Genomic DNA, 21,349 nt, shown 5'->3' with positions numbered 1-21,349 from the left:
TTTGGTATTGGGGTAGAAATTTACCAATTGGAGAATACGTGCTCGTACATATATTATTGCCCTAGAATCAAAGGGCTGAACGATAGCGAATTTGGATAATTTGTCAATGCAGGTTAAGAAGATTTTTTTGTCGGTCGAAAAAAATTTCTATATGCAACATTTCCCCAACGTATGAAGGGATCAGTGTAGTTCTCATCAATAAACGCATTCCATTCCTTAATCTTAGCGTTCCTGTTTTTGTCGGATACCGCATATGTGAGAGAATGGTGGTCTGTAAAGATCCGTACCTCCTGGTACCGTATAGGTAATTTTGGAGTTTGCCTATTCCCCATACTATCGACAAAAATTCTCTTTCGTTGGTGGCGTAGTTCAGTTCGGAGTCCTTTAGCGTGCGTGAAATCATGGTATTAGGTCGTTTATTTTAGGATAGTACCGCGCCTATTCCACTCGCTGAGGCGTCGGTGATTAAATCAAACGATAATTTAAAATCGGGGTATGTCAATATGACATCTTCCGATGCCAAAATGTTAGGAAGTTGATCGAATGCATTCCGCTGGCTTTCATTAAACCTGACAGCTACTTTTTTCGACATATTCTTGTTGATCGTCCCGTTTTCCCCTTTGAGGATGGCGGTAAGAGGTCTAGCAATAGCAATTGATATATGTGTTCCGATGAGGTACCCGTCCAGAACGGATAACCCTCCTTGGTATACCAAGGGCTTAAGCACCTTAAAAAATATAAAGTTCAGGGTTCAGAAGAAATACTTAAAAACTAGAACTCCGCTTAGTTACTCTCAATACTTAATTGCTCGGTCAAATTTTACCGTGCTTAACGCTCAGTGTTATAAAAATTATTTAGCTCGTTGTAGGACCCAATTTACACAGGATCCGAAACAGTTTTATAATTTCGTTAAGACTAAGCGTAAACCTAAAACGTTTCCTTTAGCACTAACGTTTGAAAACTCAACGGCGAGAACTGATCAGGCAATAGCCGATATGTTTGCCAAGTTTTTTCAAACCACATATTCACCTTCGACAACCGCTAGGCAGCCTTATGTCTACGTTGTTCCACAATCGAACCTCGTCACGCGATCTTTTCTATCTAAGAGTGGTATGCTTAAGGATCTTCAGAGTATTAAGCCGACCTACTCTCCGGGCCCCGACGGCGTTCCCGGCTGTGTGCTTAGGTACTGCGCGTCTTCCATTTGCAATCCTCTTCTCAAATTGTTTAACCTCTCGCTTGAAACGTCTACGTTTCCCCCTATTTGGAAGGAATCTTTCATCATTCCTTTACACAAGATGCTGGTAATTATAGAGGTATCTCTAAATTATCAGCAATTCCTAAACTCTTTGAGAAAATTATTGTGCCTCATTTGCAACACCAGTGTAGATCAATAATATCTCCATATCAACATGGTTTTATGGCTCGACGGTCTACAACTACAAACTTGCTTGAATTTACCTCTTATGTAATTACTGGGTTCCGAAAAAGTCTTCAGACAGATGTCATCTACACTGACTTTAGTAAAGCATTTGACTCTGTAAATCACTCACTTTTAGTTCATAAACTTGACTTAATCGGATTCCCATGCGATCTTCTTAAGTGGGTTGAAAGTTATCTGACTGGTAGAACGCAACGTGTTTTATTTAAAGATGTCTTGTCTGGTCCGATTTATGCTTCATCCGGTGTCCCTCAGGGAAGCCATTTAGGTCCGATATTTTTCACATTATTCATAAATGACCTTCCAATCGCTTTAACAAATTCTTTTATTTTGATGTACGCAGATGATGTGAAACTTTGTATTCATATAATGATGCGTGCTACCAGAGAAAACTACAATCTGACCTTAACAACTTTCAATTTTGGTGCTCTGCAAACTTATTAAATCTTAACGGCTCTAAGTGTAAAGTAATGACCTTCAGTCGCTCTAAGCCGTTAATATCCACTTATACACTTTGTGGTGTAACCCTAGATAGAATTAAGCTAGTAGACGACTTAGGTGTCCTATTGGATGCCAAACTTACATTTTCCGACCACATTTTTTCCATGGTTAACAAAGCCAGAGGTGTGTTAGGTTTTATAAAAAGATGGTCGAAAGACTTTAATGACCCTTACGTAACCAAAACTTTATTTGTCTCTCTCGTTCGTCCGATCTTAGAGTATGGATCTTGCGTCTGGAACCCCCAGTACGCGGTCCACCAAGACCGTATAGAATCAATTCAAAAAAGCTTTCTCTTATTTGCTCTTCGCGGCCAAAATTGGGATGCAAACTTACATCTTCCCTCCTATAAAAGCAGACTATTCTAATAAACTTACCTTTTTATTAACAATCTTATTAGTGGGGACATTGATAGTCAAGCCCTAATAGGTCGCTTAAACATTAATGTGCCCGCAAGACCCACTAGAAACTATATTCCCTTATCCTTGAGTCATTGCAGCTCGAACTTTGCCCTTCATGAACCATTTAGGGTATTATGTTCGAGTTACAATACCCTCTACAACATTATATCCAGTACTTCTCCTACTAACATAAAAATCGTCTTACTAAACCACTTAGCTCATATTTAATTAATTTATTTATTAATATTCCACTCGGTACTATCCCCGTGTTCCGAGCCGTACGATAGACGGCAGCGCCCCTCGGTCGGTTGGGCTGGAGGTGGGTTGCACGTTAAGCAACGGGAGTCGCGAAAAAAAAAAAAAAAAAAAATAGAGGTACAATTTTTTACAAAGCTCCTGTAATAGCTCGCCAAGCCGAGGAAAGACCTGAGGCTAAACAGATTTTTTTTCGTTCTGCGAACTCTTTTATTGCCCTCACTTTTTCTGGGTCGGTTTTTGTTCCTCCTCTAGTGACAATGAATCCTAAAAATTCAACGCTCTCTTTAAAGAACTTTGTCTTTTCCCGTGCCACCCTAATGTTGGCATCGAGAAGGCGCTTAAGCACTTTATTAATGTGCTTGACATGCCTCGTTTCATTTTCGAAAAAGATGATAACGTCGTCAACGTAGACGTAACATATTTTGGCGATTTCTTTCAACAGCACATCGTCGATGACTCTTTGGAAAATACTCCCTGCGTTTTTTAGGCCGAAGGATAGTCGGCAAAATTCGGTATTTCCCCCATTAACTGAGAACGAGGTATTTTCTCGGTCCTTTCAGGCAGGTATATTTGATGGTACCCTGACTTTAAGTCTACGGTGGTAAAGAATTTGGCTTTCTCCAAGTTCGCCAGAATCATGGGTATACTTGGCATGGGGTAGCGATCGTCGACTGTTCGCTCGTTCAGCTTTTTAAACTCAATTACTAATCGCTTCTTCTTGATGCCATTATCGTCAGTCCCTTTTTGTCAACCACCCAGGTAGGGCTGTTGTACGGTGATCTGGACGGCCTAATTATGCCATTTTCCAGCAAAAAAAAGAACAAATAAAATGAATTTTAATAATAACTTTTTTATACAAATTTGAACTGCAATAAAAATACAATTGCTGTGTACACCAATTTATTAAAAAAAAAGCAGAAAAAACTCACCAAACCTTGAATCACAGGTACTAATTTAAAACTATGCAGATACCTAGCAATCTGTAACTTTAAAAGATACCTACATGAATGTAGTCCCTTAAGAGAGTCCCAATAATTTTAGGACTTTCCCTGTCATCAAGCCATATACCTGCTACTTGCAGGGCGATTGACTTATGATATGTATTCCTGTATGCTTCTGCAATAAACGGTAATACGTTTGACAGTCTTATTGTAAGTGGCTACAAATGAAACTTCTTTTTCATTTATAGGAACCTCCCCCATCGGTGTCCATCCGCACTATCTTCTATACATATAACAAGAAGAAAAACTATATTCGAGTACCGCGATACCCGTTACTGTTTTCTACAATTTTAATAAATTCATTTTGCTGGTGCAAATTTATAAAGCGCCACATATTGCCAGAGAAAGCATCTTGAGTAACTGATAGGACGTCACTGTCCATGTGAGACATATAGCCTACATTTCTTCATAAATAGCGAAATAAAGGTTATATTTAAGAAATCTTTGATAGATCGATAGGTATTAACAAAAAATGTTACACAAGGACAAACGAAGACATTCATTATAATATTATGGACGCCACAGCGTTCCGCGGTTTGTGGGCGTTAGAATGGGCGTGGCAGGATGAAAACTCGCATTTAGTTGCAGTGCTATCTCTAAAATAAGTATTCTTAAGCACAACTTTTTTGCTCTTATTTTGCATTTTTCGGTTTCCGGTTCTTGTGGGCGTGGCAAGATGGGAAAAAGAATTCGCATTTCTGGCATCATTAAAACCTATATGCTTAATCCGACTTTCTGTCATTTATAGTTACCAAAATATCAGGTGTTCTAAAAAATCCGAAAACCGTCTACCGAGCTTGGTGGGTATAAGAATGGGTGTGGCCGCATAATGGTACTATCATAAGATGCGCCGTCATCTCAAGATTATACATACTTAATCTTAATTTTTTAGCCCTAATAGTTCCTTGTGGGCGTTAGAGTGGGCGAGGTAGGATGATGTAACAAACTTGCGCTGCGTAGGGACCTCAATCTGCCTGCTAAATCGCAACTCTTTATCTCTTTTAGTTCCTGAGATCTTAGCGTTTATACAGACAGACGGATACGGGTTAATCGACTTCGCTATTGATACTGATCAAGAATATATATACTTTATAGGGCCAGAAAATCATCCTTCTACCTGTTACATACTTTTCAACGAATCTAGTATACCCTTTTACACTACGAGTATCGGGTATAAAAATATACAACAATTAAAGAAAATTAAAAACTTAAATAAATTTCAGAAGAAATTTTTTTAAAAAGTTGAATTGCAATAAAAATAAAAACTGTTTGTAAAAAAAAACTAATTTAAATTCTATTGTCACGAGCAGTCATCTAGCTAATACTAAAATCACGGCTTACAATTCGTTCGGCATCAATGTATGCTGAATTTTCTCTTTTAACTATAACACAAGCCGAGATAACCGCTCATGAGTCGCCGATTAATCGGCTCGCTCTGTTATATTTCGTTCTCTATCGCTGTCAACACCCAGTCGCAGCTGTGCTAAAAAAACATAGAAAAATAATCTCGGCTTTTTTTTCGCACCGTTCACGGCACCGCATTTTTTTGTATACCTGTAGGTTATTACCTCCTCAAAACATTTGGTGACCCCAACGTGATCGTAAACGCGTGTTATAGTTAAGAAATTTACTTATTATTATTATTTATTTTTTTATTCATTTTAATAATTCCCATAAATAAACTCAATTCGCATCGTTTTCACGATATTCGCTTATACCTGCAAACCAAAGCTGCAGTCAGCATCGGCTGCTGCCCTGATATAGTTGGAATAACTCGTAGGCGTCGGTGGCTGACTTACGCCATGCTACTTACTCATCTTGTACCCCGTTAAACTCAGGAACCGGCTTGACTACATGTAACGGTATGTCGCACGGTACTGCCGTTGGGCTCTCACTTATTCTCTGGTAAGCCTCGACTTGCGGCGCCTCTACACGCAGCTCTTGTAGCTGTTAATAAACTGCGCAAATCTGTGCTTGGACTAACGCAGACTGAACGCTCAACCTTTCCCTGTTTTGGACAAAGGCTTGCGCTACCTTCGTCCCATCTTTCTTCACATTCACTTTTGAATTCCCGTTTCACTTCTCTACATGGGCCCCGAAACCTCATCAAGACTAAACTAGGTGGTTGACACTTCACATTCACTGAAAGGCCGAATATTCTAATTCGACTAAAATTATCTTGGCAACAACAAATAAAATATAATATTATATATAAAAATATTTTATTTAGAAGAATTAATATTCAAATAGTTCTTTCACTTGAAAAAAAATTTAACATCAAACATTTTTATTTAAATATTATTTTAAAACTCCAAAATTTAATTTAATAGGCCACACGCACCGGTCACAATTGCTATTTATTATTTATGCAAAATTAAAATAAAAAATTGTCTCAAGGGAAAAAGTTTTCCTAGCCAGTGTAATTCTCTTTTTTTTTTTGAGGCTGTATTTAATCGGAACACTTACCCAACACTTAAACACTAGCCCACTTACATTTTCTTCTTGGGGTCATGGATTCTTTTTACAGTTGGGTGTCAATTAGGTAAGGACATAACGGGAGTCCCACGCTGCCGTTAATGTCGCTGTGGTGCCGGGGTGTCAAGGTCCGGTGAGTTATGTCATGGGGCTTGCGGGGCCTGCGTCGAACGCGGTCTCCTGGCCGATCCTTGCCAGGTGCAGATGTCTTCTTGGTCAGCGGCGGGCGCTCCTTGACGCGGCGCCTTCGCAGGTGACGTAGGTGTAGGGCGTCAGTTAGTGGCCCTTAAGGCACACTAATCCAAATCAGAAAAATAACGGCTTCCGCCGGAGTAGCTTTCATCGAGCGACTGCTGTTTATTGGGATACCCAAGAAGACTAAAACTAAGAGCCAAAACAATCTAAGCATTGTCTCCTAGCCAGCAGCGGCAAGCCGACGGCGCACCTACGGAGAGCCCAGATTGTGGGAGCGTAGGTACTCGAAGTCTAAGCTCCATGCTAGGGTGACCCAATAACCGCTAGGGAAACTTACAGACAGGCTTACTATGAGGCTATGACATTTCGATCGCTCTGATTACAAAACTAGGCGAATATAATAGAACTCTCCGAGACCAACTTTTTGGATACTTTTTGGTTTCAAAAATGTATCAAACCAAACAATAGCCAATGTCATTTGAAAATTTAACAACTTTGTTACTTCTGCTTCGAACAATCAATAAAATAAATTTGTATACCCAATAAAACAGATAATGTATATGTTGTCTATGTGTAATTTTTCTAGAGCTCACACCTTATTATTGGGGCTGGGATGGAGAATTTTTTAAATTGTGCCCTACTACCTATTAACGAGATCTTTAGAAAATTTTAGACTTTCTACGTGGCATGTAAGTAATATAAAATTATTTATAATATCTATTTTAGTAGAATTGAGCCCGTTAAAGTCATTTTGGTGCTTGTAAAGCAGTGCCGTAGTTATTTTTTGAAAGTTACATATTTAGAAAATTGAATGATAAACTAATTACGATTTGCACATTTATTCCTTTTATCAATTTTCATATTCCATTTATTGGTTCAGTCTTCTAAATTGTTGTAAAATGCTTATTAGAGCTAGGTAAAGGTTGCGCAGACACATAAACTAAAATAGGAAAGGTGGGGGAAAAGAATTAAATAAGGAACAGTCTTCAAGTCAGTTGCGCGGGTATCTATTCTGGGCACATTAATATTTTTCTCGTCTGACCCAATAAATCACGATTCTATGCCGTCAGAAGAATAACTGAGATCCAGACACATCGTTAAGATTGTGTGGGCTAAGCTGAAATTGTGTGAGTCCAGGGCCGTGGATTTTATTTAATAATGTTTCATAATAACAAATTTTAATGTCAAACTTAAAATTATTTACACATTTAACTATTTTATTATATTCATATTCCATTTATTGGCTCAGTCTTCTAAATATCATTAAAAATGCTTATAAGAACTAAGTTAAACTTAAGCACTAGACTACATAAGCAGAATTTTATGAGTGGAAAATAAATGGTTTTTTAGTTGGGTTACAAAATATAATATACGAGTATAATATACTATTTATTTTCTTGGGCGCAATAACAGTTGAAAACATTTATTTGGCAGGGCCACACTGGATTTTTGTAATTTAATTTTTGAAAAGTCCGCACTATTCACATTGTAATTTTTTATAATATGGACAAGTAAATGAAATCCGAACCCTCGAACCAGATTTTTTCCAAGACATGTGCGCTTACCGACACTGAACGGTAAGAAATGAGGAATACATTTCTTAAGCTGAAAACCATATCCATCATTTAAATTGTTGTAATTTTTTTTTGTAATTTTGCCTAACTTATTGAAACCGCACTGTTTGTCTCTTTTTTTGTAAAGCTCTGCACTGGAGTCTGGTCCCACCAAGATATTGGTTCTGTCATCTGTATGCTTTATATCTAGAAACCGCTGCGGCTCAAATTGATCAGGATATATCCAGTTTTTTTTGCTTATATTTAATACAAAATTATTTATAAAAACGATTGTCCCCTTGGTAACACCAAATCCCGATATAACTGTGTCTTCCATTGCTACATGAGGAACAATAGGAGATGATGAATGTCGTAGAACCTCTAAAATTACCGCCATGGTTAGGCATTTTATTCGTATCATAAAGACTAATACTCTTTACTCCATAATTCGAATAAAAATCTACCTCCTGCTTTATAAGCTCACCAATTATAGGATTTTTAGCTATGTATGCCAGAACCAACATTACCAAATTCCCAATTGCTGTGTGCCCTCCAATAAAGTCTTCTAACATAAAAATTATAGTATTACAGGACACATTCTGGTCTTCTCTTAAACTTTTTAGCAGAGCATCAGTGAAATCTTTGTCAGGTTCCTCTAAATTTATGTTACTTTCTCGACAATCGACAATTTTATGTAATATAAATTTTCGTTTAGTAGTTGACCAGTGCATTATTTTTTTTATGTGAGTTGTATAAAATGGAATCAGCCAAGGTAAAAAATCAAATAAATAGCCCTGGTTAATTTCCCGAAAGATTTCATCTAAGTATTCAATCACTTTTCTTCCAAAAGTAAACTATTTTATTACCTTACCTCTTAACAAAACTGGTTTCCCAAGCTCAAGGAAGATTTGATGGAATTTTAGTGGAATGCGCATAAAATTTTTAAAGTTAGAAACAAATTTTAGTAAACGTCAAATATTAAAACTTCTGATTCCATAATGTAATGAAAACACAAGAAGAAAACTATCTGATAGCAGTAACTTCTTTACCCAATTTCAAAATCTTAACCAGATCTTGAACCCGTTACTAGTGCAATCCTTGACTCGAACTGCAGAGGGCAAGTTTTAAAAAAGAGCTGACCAAGTAAGGACTTATAACATTAATTTTGTAATAAAAAACGAAATAATGTTAAATTTAAAACATTTTTGTATATAGAATGGTATTGCCAAAAAATATGTATAAGGTCAAACCAAAATATTTATGGCATCTCAAAAACCTACATGTTTAATCCAAAGTTTCTAATTTTGTAGTTGTGGGCTTGACAGAAGAATTGCGCTGCGCAGGTATCTCAAGATTCTGCATAGTTGATCCTAAACTTATATGCATCTTTTATAGTTCCTGACAAACAAACAGACGGACGCAAGGAAGTAAGTCGAAAATATGGTGCGCTATTTTTGATGAAGTATATTTATACGTTACTAGCGCGACAGCCTCGGTCCGCTTCTCAAGCTTGACATAGTCCTCTAAAGCTTATGTTCCCTGCACGGGCAAAATAAAACAAATAAAATATTTTTCGTTTAGGTTTCTATTCAATATATACTGAAGTGCTTTGGGAAATAATATGTTTCTTGTTTTTCAGAGGAGGAATCCGAGAATTTTCCGACGCGCGAGCAGGCCATATAGAACTGCCCATGTGAGAAGCATGGATTCTCCAAATTCAGTCTACACACTTGCAATGATTGTCATTGTGCTTTGTTGGTACGTTTGAATTCGAATGTCATTACCGTCGGAATCATTGGGATACGTGGCAACATTACGTCTTAACCTTTTAATTTTATAGTCAAAAAATGTTTTGAATAAGAATTGTTCAGGTGGGAAATGTAATTCTGGCAGTTTGACTTTTCCACTGGCGCAACACATCCCTGGCGTTTCGCTCTTAAATTTGAGTGCGCTGCATTACGTGAAAATTGTATCCATCTTGGTCCATTTTATCCATCCTGATTGAACCTTGTTCGAACATTTTTTCGCCGACTTTACTGTTGGTCATATGTCCCATATTTTTCTAACCTTACTTACCGTCGTTCAGGTAATTCAGACGATCGGGTCCCAGCGGCATGAGCTTGAATTTTCCTAGCCTTAATGCTCGTTGCTCGTCTGATTCTGAGGCTCGAAATACCCTTTTCGCTTGCGCTTGAGGTGTATATCGGCCAATTGCATTTCGCTTCGGGGTCATATTTTTTCGAAGCAAATGCGTCCGTCAATTAAGAAAAGTTACAAAAATTAAAGAAAACTAGAAACGTAAATGAATTTCAGAAGAAATTTTTATAAAAAGTTAAATTGCAATACAAATAAAAACTGTTAAAAAAAATTCAATTTTATAATGAATCGTACATGTTTTATAAATAAATGTACTGAAAATATTATATAAATTTTTATATCGCACAATAAAAAGAACAAAAAAAATGAATTTTAAGAACAACTTTTTTATACAAATTTGAACTGCAGTAAAAATAGAAACTGTAATGAAAAAAAATGAATTTTGTATTGCTATGTACACCAATTTATAAAAAAAAAGCATAAAAAACTCACCAAACCTTGAATCACAGGTACTAATTAAAAACTACGCAGATGCAAAGCAATCTGTAACTTGAAAAGATACCTACATGAATGCAGTCCCTTAAGAGAGACAGGACTTTCCGTATTCCTGTATGCTTGTCCAATAAATGGTAATAAGTTTGACAGTCCTTCGGTGTCCATCCGCACTATCTTCTATACATATAACAAGAAGAAAAACTATATTCGAGTATTGCGACTTTAAGATACCCGTTACTGGTTTCTACAATTTTGAGTAATTGATAAGACGTCACTGTCCATAACGAAATAAAGTTTGTATTTAAGAAATCTTTGGTAGATCGATAGGTATTAACAAAAAATGTTACACAAGGTCAAACGAAGACATTAATTATAATATGGACGCCACAGTTCTATACTATACGTACTATATTATACGTACTTAATCTTAACTTTTTAGCTCTAATAGTTTCTTGTGGGCGTTAGAGTGGCAGGATGCTGTTTCAAACTTGCGCTGCGTAGAAACCTCAAGAATTTGCTTGCTAAATCGCAACTCTTTATCTCTTAGAGTTCTTGAGATCTTAGCGTTTATATGGACAGATGGATACGGCTTAATCGACTTCGCTATTGATACTGATCAAGAATATATATTATTTAAACGGCCTCCGTGGTCGGGGTAGAGCCGGGTGGTTGGATATCCGTGGCGGGGGGTCGGTGGAAGGTTGCTGCCGCTGGTGGCCTTTGTCGCTGTAGATACCAAAACGTGGTCGTATTACTCCTTTGTTGAGATAGGGAGATTACGGCGGAAGGGTAACTGTCCTTCGATACCAGTCAGTATAATAGGCAGTTTCATGAATATGAGCTGGTGTAACATCAAATAAGAACTAAACTTCAGAATTGACAAAAGCTCATCCATGACCGTATGCCCTTGGCCTACCGCTAACCATTCACATTTTGCAGAAGACATACGATCGCTGTCAGCCAATGAGACAAAGCCACGGCCCAGAACGGTACAATATCCTGGCTCAGCTCTAGCGCAATCGGAGACTGCTAGGATTCCGTCATCACATTTCGCCACGATGTGTGGTAGTGTACGACAGGGAAGAGCATACTGAAGAGGATACTGAACTATGATATGGATAAAAACAGTGGATTGAAAAATTTTAGTCTTAGATACATCCATAAGGCAAACTAAGGGGACCTCCGTGAGCTGTTCGTCAAAGATAGCCTTTAGGTCATTATGGTCGAAAATAGTAGGGTTTATAATATTGTATTTATCGAGTGTAATAGTGAGCATACAATTTTGGATTTCGGATATTAGCATTCTGTTTCTGGGGAGGAGTGTTTCGAACAAATGACCTGAGTCAACAAACCCGTCCCTTTTCTCCTTGAGGATCTTATTCACTGTGTCTGTGAACCCATTTATGTGTTTCTGTATTTCTGTGTTAATGATAACCTGTCTATTGTTAGCCTCGATAAGCGATGCTTGATTGGTGTTACTTCTACTAAGATCATCCGCGTCGAGTGTACCCGCCACGACCTTAAGGACTGAGCCCAAAAAATCGAGGCTTCTGGCCATTCTATGTCCTGACCAGGCCATACTGTTTCCATAATAAAACATTCCCGTCTAAGACCGGAATGTATTTTGCATGCGAGAAGTCGGTGATTAGCGTGCTTGCGGTGTACAGCAGTATGATGGATATATTGCAAGCCTGGGAGAATTATAACAAATATTGAGTTTTAGTATAAGGGCGAATGTGGCAGATTAAAAGCCTATCTGATGTTGTCCTTATGGACCGCCCTCCCCCTAATTAGAACACGCTCTTCTGAATAAAGCTGTGTTAATTTGTTCCCTAATCTTTTGTTGTTGCGTAGGTGTACTCTTTCACCGACTTTGAAGACTCGGTTCTGCCTTGAAGGATTAACCCTGTCTAGGTTAGACTATTGCGCCTTGTCAATTTTGGCTTTAATTGCCAGTTTCATCTTATCGCTGCTGGCGTGGATGACCTTCACCGGCCTAAACTCTGTGACCGAATGTAGCGACCTATTGTATTCTACCGTAGACCGCAATATAAGTTCCACAGTATCCTTTATTTTTTTTTTAAATTTTGAGGCATCTGGCAATTTTTGCCAAGGTACTCGTTGTCGCAGTATATGGTTTTGGTATTGGGGTAGAAATTTAGCAATTGGCGAATAGGTGCTCGTACATATATTATTGCCCTAGAAACCAAGGGCTGTACGATAGCGAATTTGGATAATTTGTCAATGCAGGTTAAGAAAATTTTTTTGTCGGTCGAAAAAATTTCGATATGCAACATTTCCTCAACGTATGAAGGGATCGGCGTAGTTCCTAATTCCTGCTTCTTGGGATGGCGGTCCTATTTGGCTTTATTGCATACCTTGCAATTTGCGACCACTTTGCTAGCTAATTTGGACATGGTCTGGAAGTAATAATCCCGGAGGATTTGTTTTGCGTTCTTCTGCTTGGTGTTAGCGATTTCAAGCTGTTCATTGGCGTTAGTGATGTCGTTGACGAAGGTTTCACAATGTCAAAACTATGTCGCTAGAAATTCCTGCCTCAAGGCATGTTGGATACGAGCCAGAGTTGGGAAATCACAGTGAAAAAGTTGGGAAATCACAACGTTGGCGTTGATGATCCTTGATGAGTCCTTGTTATTAAAGTTAGTGATATGGCGAGTTCCGATTTTCGAAGACTATGAAATTTCGCCGAAGCGGTTGGCCTGCTTCTTCCAAAATGATTTGGTTTCTGAAGCAGTTCAGAGGTCTGTTTTGGTTTCTGTGGATGGTACCCTGACTTTAAGTCTACGGTGGTAAAGAATTTGACTTTCTCCAAGATCGCCAGAATCATGGGTATACTTGGCATGGGGTAGGGATTGTCCACAGTTCGCTCCTTCAGCTTTTTAAAGTCAATTACTAATCGCTTCTTCTTGATGCCATTATCGTCAGTCTATTTTTTGTCAACTAGCCAGGTAGGGCTGTTGTACGGTGATCTGGACGGCCTAATTATGCCATTTTCCAGCAGCACTTTGATTTCTTTTTTTTACAAAGTCTGCTGCCCTCATAGGATAGGGTTATAACCTGTAGTAGACAGGTTCGACACTCGTAGTTCGAATAGTAGCGATAACCGATGTGTTAAAGGTGAGCGCCTCGTTAGAGGTCGAAAACACCTTAATTCTTTTCAGAATAATTTTTTTGAATTGGTCTTTATCCGAACTTTGCACCACTATGTCATAGATTTTTGTTAAATTGACGTTCTGACAGTCAAAAAATTTGAGCTTTTTAGTGACTTTTGCGTATTTTATTACGCTGTTGCCTAGGTCAAATGCTACTCCTGCTCGCGTTAGTGAATCGAAGCCTTTTATAGCATCGAACGTGATTCGTGTATACAAGAGGAAAAATGGGACGTCCAGTCCAAAAATGCGCATTGTGCACTTGTTTTTGACGACACTGGAGCCGTGAATAGAGCTCACAGTGAAGGAGGTCTCGACCGGAATTACGTTTCTTAGCTCCTTTACGGGTTTTACCTAATTCTTTGCCGCCCCCGTGTCGATGAGAATTTTTACTGCGCTCCCTAAAACATGGATGAGGTCGTTAAGCTCGGCAGTGTCACTATCTTCCTCAATGATGGCAACCTCAGCCTCAGCTGTGGCGGCATAACCTGGTTTCTCCTGGGCTATTTCCTGTCTGTATACCTTGGGCTATATTATTGACGCGTTGGCGTCTTCGACCCGATTGACGCTGGGACGAGTTCTGCCTTTAGTAATTGTTATTTCTGTGTGGCTTTCCCCAGCTTGTTTCTTGTCTTAATTTAGCCGTTGAGGTGTCTACCTTCATGGGCTGAACTTTAGTGGGGTCTAAGGTCTAAGGATCCCTGCACATTGGCCGGGGATTGTCCTCATGAGGCCTGCCTTGGTTCTGTTTAGGAATGAAGTGCGGAGATTTCTCCCCACCTCTCCATTGCTTTCCCTGACCTTTATTGTTGCACTTGTTGCCCTCATTGAAAGGGGACTTGTCTTCTATCGCGAAACATGCCGCGGACGGACTTCTTTTAATGTTGTTCTCGGCTTCCCGCGCTAACGCTAGTGCAGACGGAAGGTCTTTGGGTCGTACTGGTAGCACGAGTGACTTAAGTGGTCTTTTAAGCCCTGCAATGAATGCATGAAGGTCGTCATCCCTAACCTCCTTATTTAGGTTGGTTGCTGTGTCCGTGTTATTTGACTTGAATATTTTGTTAGTGACGAGCGTGAGTTTCCTCTCGACCTCGTCATAGTATGCCATAAGGTCGGCATCTCCTTACCATATCCAAATTTTGCCGTAGCACTCTTAGGGACGTTTTGCCCGGATATGTGCAATCTAGTCTGGACAGAATTGCATCGAAATTCAGCACGGTGTTGTGGGACGTGAGGAGTGACCGAGCGGGACAGCAAATTTTGTTTTTAATGATGACAACGGCCTCGTTGTGGGCTTCGCTGCCGTCGTAATTTTTGAATACTTCGTATGTATCTGATGCAGCCCGCCTCCACAAAACGTACTCATCGTGGCTTCCATTGAACGTCGGCAGAGATTTTACTATGTCTAACTTGACATCGCATTTTATTTCAGGGTTCAGTATCGCTCTTTTATATACCTCCACCTGCTGCGTTTGCACTGTCAGCGCGCTAACCTGTGTTCTACCAGCTTCTAACTCTGAGGCGAAGTCGCTTCTTAAACGCTCTTCCTAAGCAGCGAGAGAGGTGCTGACCGCATTTGCGACAAGCGCTTGGCTCATGTCCGCGTTCATTTCTGGTTGATCTACGATCTACTTCGGTGCAGAATCCTACTTCTTTGCTATCGTCGCTATCAATTTCCTGTTTTACTTCCCTATACCCGCCACTCATTGGCAGCTAAGGGAAGCTGGGTAGGTTAGCGGTGGATACACTACACAGATACGAGGTATTTAACGATTGGGACACAAGACATAAGATTTCGATGGGCCACTTTTTTGCGATATAAAAACCGAAAAAAATTAGCGAAAAATAATGGATTGTCACCTAAAACACATAAATATTGGATTACTTTGTCCCAAAAACAAAATTAAAATACAGCATGGTAAGAGGGCGAGACAACAGGTGTTGGTCAATTCGACTGGGTGCATTATTAGCACAGACATACTGAATAACATTAGTAAATTAATATAAGCACAGTGAACGACTGGCAACCTCTGCATGTGTATAGAGACCAACACTAATAAAGAAATAAAATATTTCTTTGCATAATTAATTCATATAAATATTGATTGCTTTGGCACCAGTGTGCGTTATTTGAGTTATTTGGTTTCCTTTATTTTATAATGCACTTGAAAAAATCTGAATTAGAAATCGAATATCGAGTCACTTTTTAATTATTCGTAAAAAATTCCTATTGCTGGGCATAGGAAATTGTATGCACTGGTATTTGTGTGTTTATGTATGTGTAAACCTTGGCTACTTACATATTGTATAACTTCAGGGGTGGGCTTCGAATATTAGTAATAATATTAGTCCGTTGGACGCCAATTATTTAATCGGCAGGGCTGGCTGGCTGAGCCTCCGTGGTTGGGGTAGAGCCGGCTGGTTGGATATCCGTGGCGGGGGGTCGGCGGAAGGTTGCTGCCGCTGGTGGCCCTCGTCCTTGTAGATCCCTAAGGGTGGTCGTATTGATCCTATGTTGAGAAAGGAAGATTACGGCGGAAGGATAACAGTCCTTCGATACCGCTGACCTAGTGACTCAGTCAGTATAATAATTAATAAGAGATTTAACGGCCAATAGCCGCAGTTTCATGAATAGGAGCTGGTGCTCTTGATTTATTGAACATCAAATAAAAACTAAACTTAAGAGTTAACAAGCCGACGGCGCACCTACGGAGAGCCCAGATTGTGGGAGCGCAGGTACTCGAAGTCTAAGCTCCATTCTAGGGTGACCCAATAACCGCTAGGGAAGGGTTTGAACTACTATTACCCTTTAACTTGCAGACAGGCTTGCTATGAGGCTATGGCATTTCGATCGCTCTGATTACAAAACTAGGCGAATATAATAGAACTCTCCGAGGCCAACTTTTTGGATACCTTTTGGTTTCAAAAATGTATCAAACCAAACAATAGCCAATGTCATTTGAAAACTTAACAACTTTGTTACTTCTGCTTCGAACAATCAATAAAATAAATTAGTATACCCAATAAAACAGATAATGTATGTGTTGTGTATGTGTAATTTTTCTAGAGCTCACACCTTATTATTGGGGTTGGGATGGAGAATTTTTTAAACTGTGCCTGACTACATATTAACGAGATCTTTAGTTAATTTTAGACTTTCTACGTGGCATGTAAGTAATATAAAATTATTTATAATATCTATTTTAGTAGAATTGAGCCTGTTAAAGTCATTTTGGTGCTGAGTTGGGTGGGCTCAGTGCCGTAGTTTTTTTTTTGAATGTTACATATTTAGAAAATTGAATGATAAACTAATTACGATTTACACATTTATTCCTTTTATCAATTTTCATATTCCATTTATTGGTTCAGTCTTCTAAATTGTTGTAAAATGCTTATTAGAGCTAAGTAAAGGTTGCGCAGACACATAAACTAAAATAGGAAAGGTGGGGGAAAAGAATTAAATAAGGAACAGTGTTCAAGTCAGTTGCGCGGGTATCTATTCTGGGCACATTTAATATTTTTTTAATTATATTACGATTCTATGCCGTCAGAAGAATAACTGAGATCCATACACATCGTTAAGATTGTGTGGGCTAAGCTAAAATTTTGTGAGTCCAGGGCCGTGAATTTTATTTAATAATGTTTCATAATAACAAATTTTAATGTCAAACTAAAAATGATTTACACATTTAACTATTTTATTATATTCATATTCCATTTATTGGCTCAGTCTTCTAAATATCATTAAAAATGCTTATAAGAACTAAGTTAAACTTAAGCATTAGACTACATAAGCAGAATTTTATGAGTGGAATATAAATGGTTTTTTAGTTGGGTTACAAAATATAATATATAATATACTATTTATTTTCTTGGGCGCAATAATAGTTGAAAACATTTATTTGGCAGGGCCACACTGGATTTTTGTAATTTAATTTTTGAAAAGTCCGCACTATTCACATTGTAATTTTTTATAATATGAACAAGTAAAAGAAATCCGAACCCTCGAACCAGATTTTTTCCAAGACATGTGCGCTTACCGACACTGAACGGTAAGAAATGTGGAATACATTTCTTAAGCTGAAAAACATATGCATCATTTAAATTGTTGTAATTTTTTTTTATAATTTTGCCTAACTTATTGAAACCGCACTGTTTGTCTCTTTTTTTGTAAAGCTCTGCACTGGACTCTGGTCCCACCAAGACATTGGTTCTGTCATCTGTATGCTTTATATCTAGAAACCGCTGCGGCTCAAATTGATCAGGATATTTCCAGTTATTTTCGTTTATATTTAATATAAAATTATTTATAAAAACGATTGTCCCCTTGGTAACACCAAATCCCGATATAACTGTGTCTTCCATTGCTACATGAGGAACAATAGGAGATGATGAATGTCGTAGAACCTCTAAAATTACCGCCATGGTATATGGCATTTTATTCATATCATAAAGACTAATACTCCTTACTCCATAATTCGAAACAAAATCTACCTCCTGCTTTATAAGCTCACCAATTATAGGATTTTTAACTATGTATGCCAGAACCAACATTACCAAATTCCCAACTGCTGTGTGCCCTCCAATAAAGTCTTCTAACATAAAAATTATTGTATTACGGGACACATTCTGGTCTTCTCTTAAACTTTTTAGCAGAGCATCAGTGAAATCTTTGTCAGGTTCCTCTAAATTTATGTTACTTTCTCGACAATCGACAATTTTATCTAATATAAATTTTCGTATAGTAGTTGACCAGTGCGTTATTTTTTTTATGTGAGTTGTATAAAATGGAATCAGCCAAGGTAAAAAATCAAATAAATAGCCCTGGTTAATTTCCCAAAAGATTTCATCGAAGTATTCAATCACTTTTTGAAAATCTTTATCGGTATAATTAAACCGAACTGAACACATATATTGACAGAACATATTGGCGCTAGCTTTTAGAATTAATGGTTTTATGTCGATTGGATTTCCTGGAGATATTTTATTTAGCTGGTCCAGTAACTGATCAATTTCAAGGCTTCCTATCTCAGACATCTTGTTGAAGTAGGAGGATGCTTCTCGAGGAGAACAATGTCGTCGTGCTAAGTTTCTTCGCCTCTGTTGCAGTTGTGACCAGTCACACAAAGCCAAGGCTATAATAGAATAAAAAAATAGAGCATAAGTTATAACAAAAATATAATAATAATACTTTCAATGTGCGTAGGTTTTAAAGATTAAAATTATCTTAATATGTGTGAAACGAAAGCTGAACAATATTTTTAACTGGTTCTAATTAAAAAGTTTCTTCCAAAAGTACACAATTTTTTTACCTTACCTCTTAACAAAACAGGTTTCCCAAGCTCAAGGAAGATTTGATGGAATTTTAGTGGAATGCGCATAAAATTTTTAAAGTTAGAAACAAATTTTAGTAAACGTCAAATATTAAAACTTCTGATTCCATAATGTAATGAAAACACAAGAAGAAAACTATCTGATAGCAGTTTCTTCTTTACCCAATTTCAAACTAGTGCAATCCTTGACTCGAACTGCAGAGGGCAAGTTTTAAAAATGAGCTGACCAAGTAAGAACTTATAACATTAATTTTGTAATAAATAACGAAATAATGTTAAATTTAAAACATTTTTGTATATAGAATGGTATTGCCAAAAAATATGTATAAGGTCAAACCAAAATATTTATGGCATCTCAAAAACCTACATGTTTAATCCAAACTTTCTAATTTTGTGGTTGTGGGCTTAACAGAAGAATTGCGCTGCGCAGGTATCTCAAGATTCTGCATAGTTGATCCTAACCTTATATGCATCTTTTATAGTTCCTGACAAACAAACAGACGGACGCAAGGAAGTAAGTCGAAAATTTTTTTTATTTTTGATGAAGTATATTTATACGTTACTAGCGCGACCGCCTCGCTTCGGTCCGCTTCTCAAGCTTGACATAGTCCTCTAAAGCTTATGTTCCCTGCACGGGCAAAATAAAACAAATAAAATATTTTTCGTTTAGGTTTATATTCAATATATACTTAAAAGCTTTGGGATATACAATGCTTCTTGTTTTTCAGAGGAGGAATCCGAGAATTTTCCGACGCGCGAGCAGGCCATATAGAACTGCCCATGTGAGAAGCATGGATTCTCCAAATTTAGTCTACACACTTGCAATGATTGTCCATGTGCTTTGTTGATACGTTTGAATTCGAATGTCATTACCGTCGGAATCATTGGGATACGTGGCAACAGTACGTCTGAACCTTTTAATTTTATAGTCAAAAAATGTTTTGAATAATGCGTTATGCCTGAAAGCAACGACGAGAATTGTTCAGGTGGGAAATGTAATTCTGGCAGTTTGACTTTTCCACTGGCGCAACACATCCCTGGCGTTTCGATCTTAAATTTGAGTGCGCTGCATTACGTGAAAATTGTATCCATCTTGGTCCATTTTATCCATCCTGATTGAACCTTGTTCGAACATTTTTTCGCCGACTTTACTGTTGGTCAGATGTCCCATATCTTTCTAACCTTACTTACCGTCGTTCAGGTAATTCAGACGATCGGGTCCCAGCGTCATGCACTTGAATTTTTCTAGCCTTAATGCTCGTTGCTCGTCTGATTCTGAGGCTCAAAATACCCTTTTCGCTTGCGCTTGAGGTGTATATCGGCCAATTGCATTTCGCTTCGGGGTCATATTTTTTCGAAGCAAATGCGTCCGTTACAAAAATTAAAGAAAACTAGAAACGTAAATGAATTTCAGAAGAAATTTTTATAAAAAGGTAATTGCAATACAAATAAAAACTGTTAAAAAAATTCAATTTTATAATGAATCGTTCACGTTTTATAAATAAATGTACTGAAAATATTATATAAATTGTTTTGTATTTTATATCGCACAATAAAAAGAACAAAAAAATGAATTTTAAGAACAACTTTTTATAAAAATTTGAACTGCAATAAAAATAGAAACTGTAATGAAAAAAAATGAATGAATGACAGTCCTTCGGTGTCCATCCGCACTATCTTCTATATATATAACAAGAAGAAAAACTATATTCGAGTATTGCGACTATAAGATACCCGTTACTGTTTTCTACAATTTTGAGTAACTGATAGGACGTCACTGTCCATAACGAAATAAAGTTTATATTTAAGAAATCTTTGGTAGATCGATAGGTATTAACAAAAAATGTTACACAAGGTCAAACGAAGACATTAATTATAATATTATGGACGCCACAGTTCTATATATACTATACGTACTATATTATACATACTTAATCTTAACTTTTTAGCTCTAATAGTTTCTTGTGGGCGTTAGAGTGGCAGGATGCTGTTGCAAACTTTCACTGCGTAGAAACCTCAAGAATCTGCTTGCTAAATCGCAACTCTTTATATCTTATAGTTCTTGAGATCTTAGCGTTTATATGGACAGATGGATACGGCTTAATCGACTTCGCTATTGATACTGATCAAGAATATAAATTATTTAAACGGCCTCCATGGCCGGGGTAAAGTGAATTGCATGTGCGGTTAGAGTTGGTCGAGAGGATGAATTCCGACTTTGACTGCTCTAAACATAACTTCGAACGGCCAGTAATCGCCGAGATGTAATCCCATAAGAAACAAGAGGGAGAATCTGCCGCCACTTAAACAGCGAAAAAAGAAAGTCCAATGCAAATTCAACCAAATTGCAGTGCATCAGTGCCACCTTCAAACGCAATTCTAGGCCTACCAGACCGGAATTTTATATTCCGCGATTTGGTAGAGCATATATC

At 37.8% G+C, this 21,349-nt stretch overlaps 2 protein-coding genes across 2 annotated transcripts; both read right to left on the bottom strand.

The window, feature by feature from the left end:
* Positions 1-7,658: 7,658 nt before the first annotated feature.
* On the bottom strand, positions 7,659-9,938 carry LOC108114227 (cytochrome P450 307a1-like). Its single transcript, XM_041819651.1, is given in 4 exon segments — positions 7,659-7,896; positions 7,972-8,223; positions 8,225-8,657; positions 9,899-9,938. Coding segments are annotated over 4 exon segments (963 nt in total).
* Positions 9,939-17,448: 7,510 nt separating this feature from the next.
* Positions 17,449-19,802, bottom strand: LOC108117455 (cytochrome P450 307a1-like). Its single transcript, XM_017229870.2, has 2 exons — positions 19,791-19,802; positions 17,449-18,774 (listed from the first exon to the last, which is right to left on the bottom strand). Exons 1-2 carry the CDS (start codon positions 19,800-19,802, stop codon positions 17,449-17,451), a joined length of 1,338 nt encoding a protein of 445 aa, XP_017085359.2.
* Between the last annotated feature and the right edge of the window lie 1,547 nt (positions 19,803-21,349).

The sequence above is a fragment of the Drosophila eugracilis genome, unplaced genomic scaffold (assembly GCF_018153835.1).
Source record: "Drosophila eugracilis isolate 14026-0451.02 unplaced genomic scaffold, ASM1815383v1 contig_171, whole genome shotgun sequence".
Taxonomy (NCBI): Eukaryota; Metazoa; Arthropoda; class Insecta; order Diptera; family Drosophilidae; genus Drosophila; species Drosophila eugracilis.
This window is presented reverse-complemented; position numbering and strand designations above follow the sequence as displayed.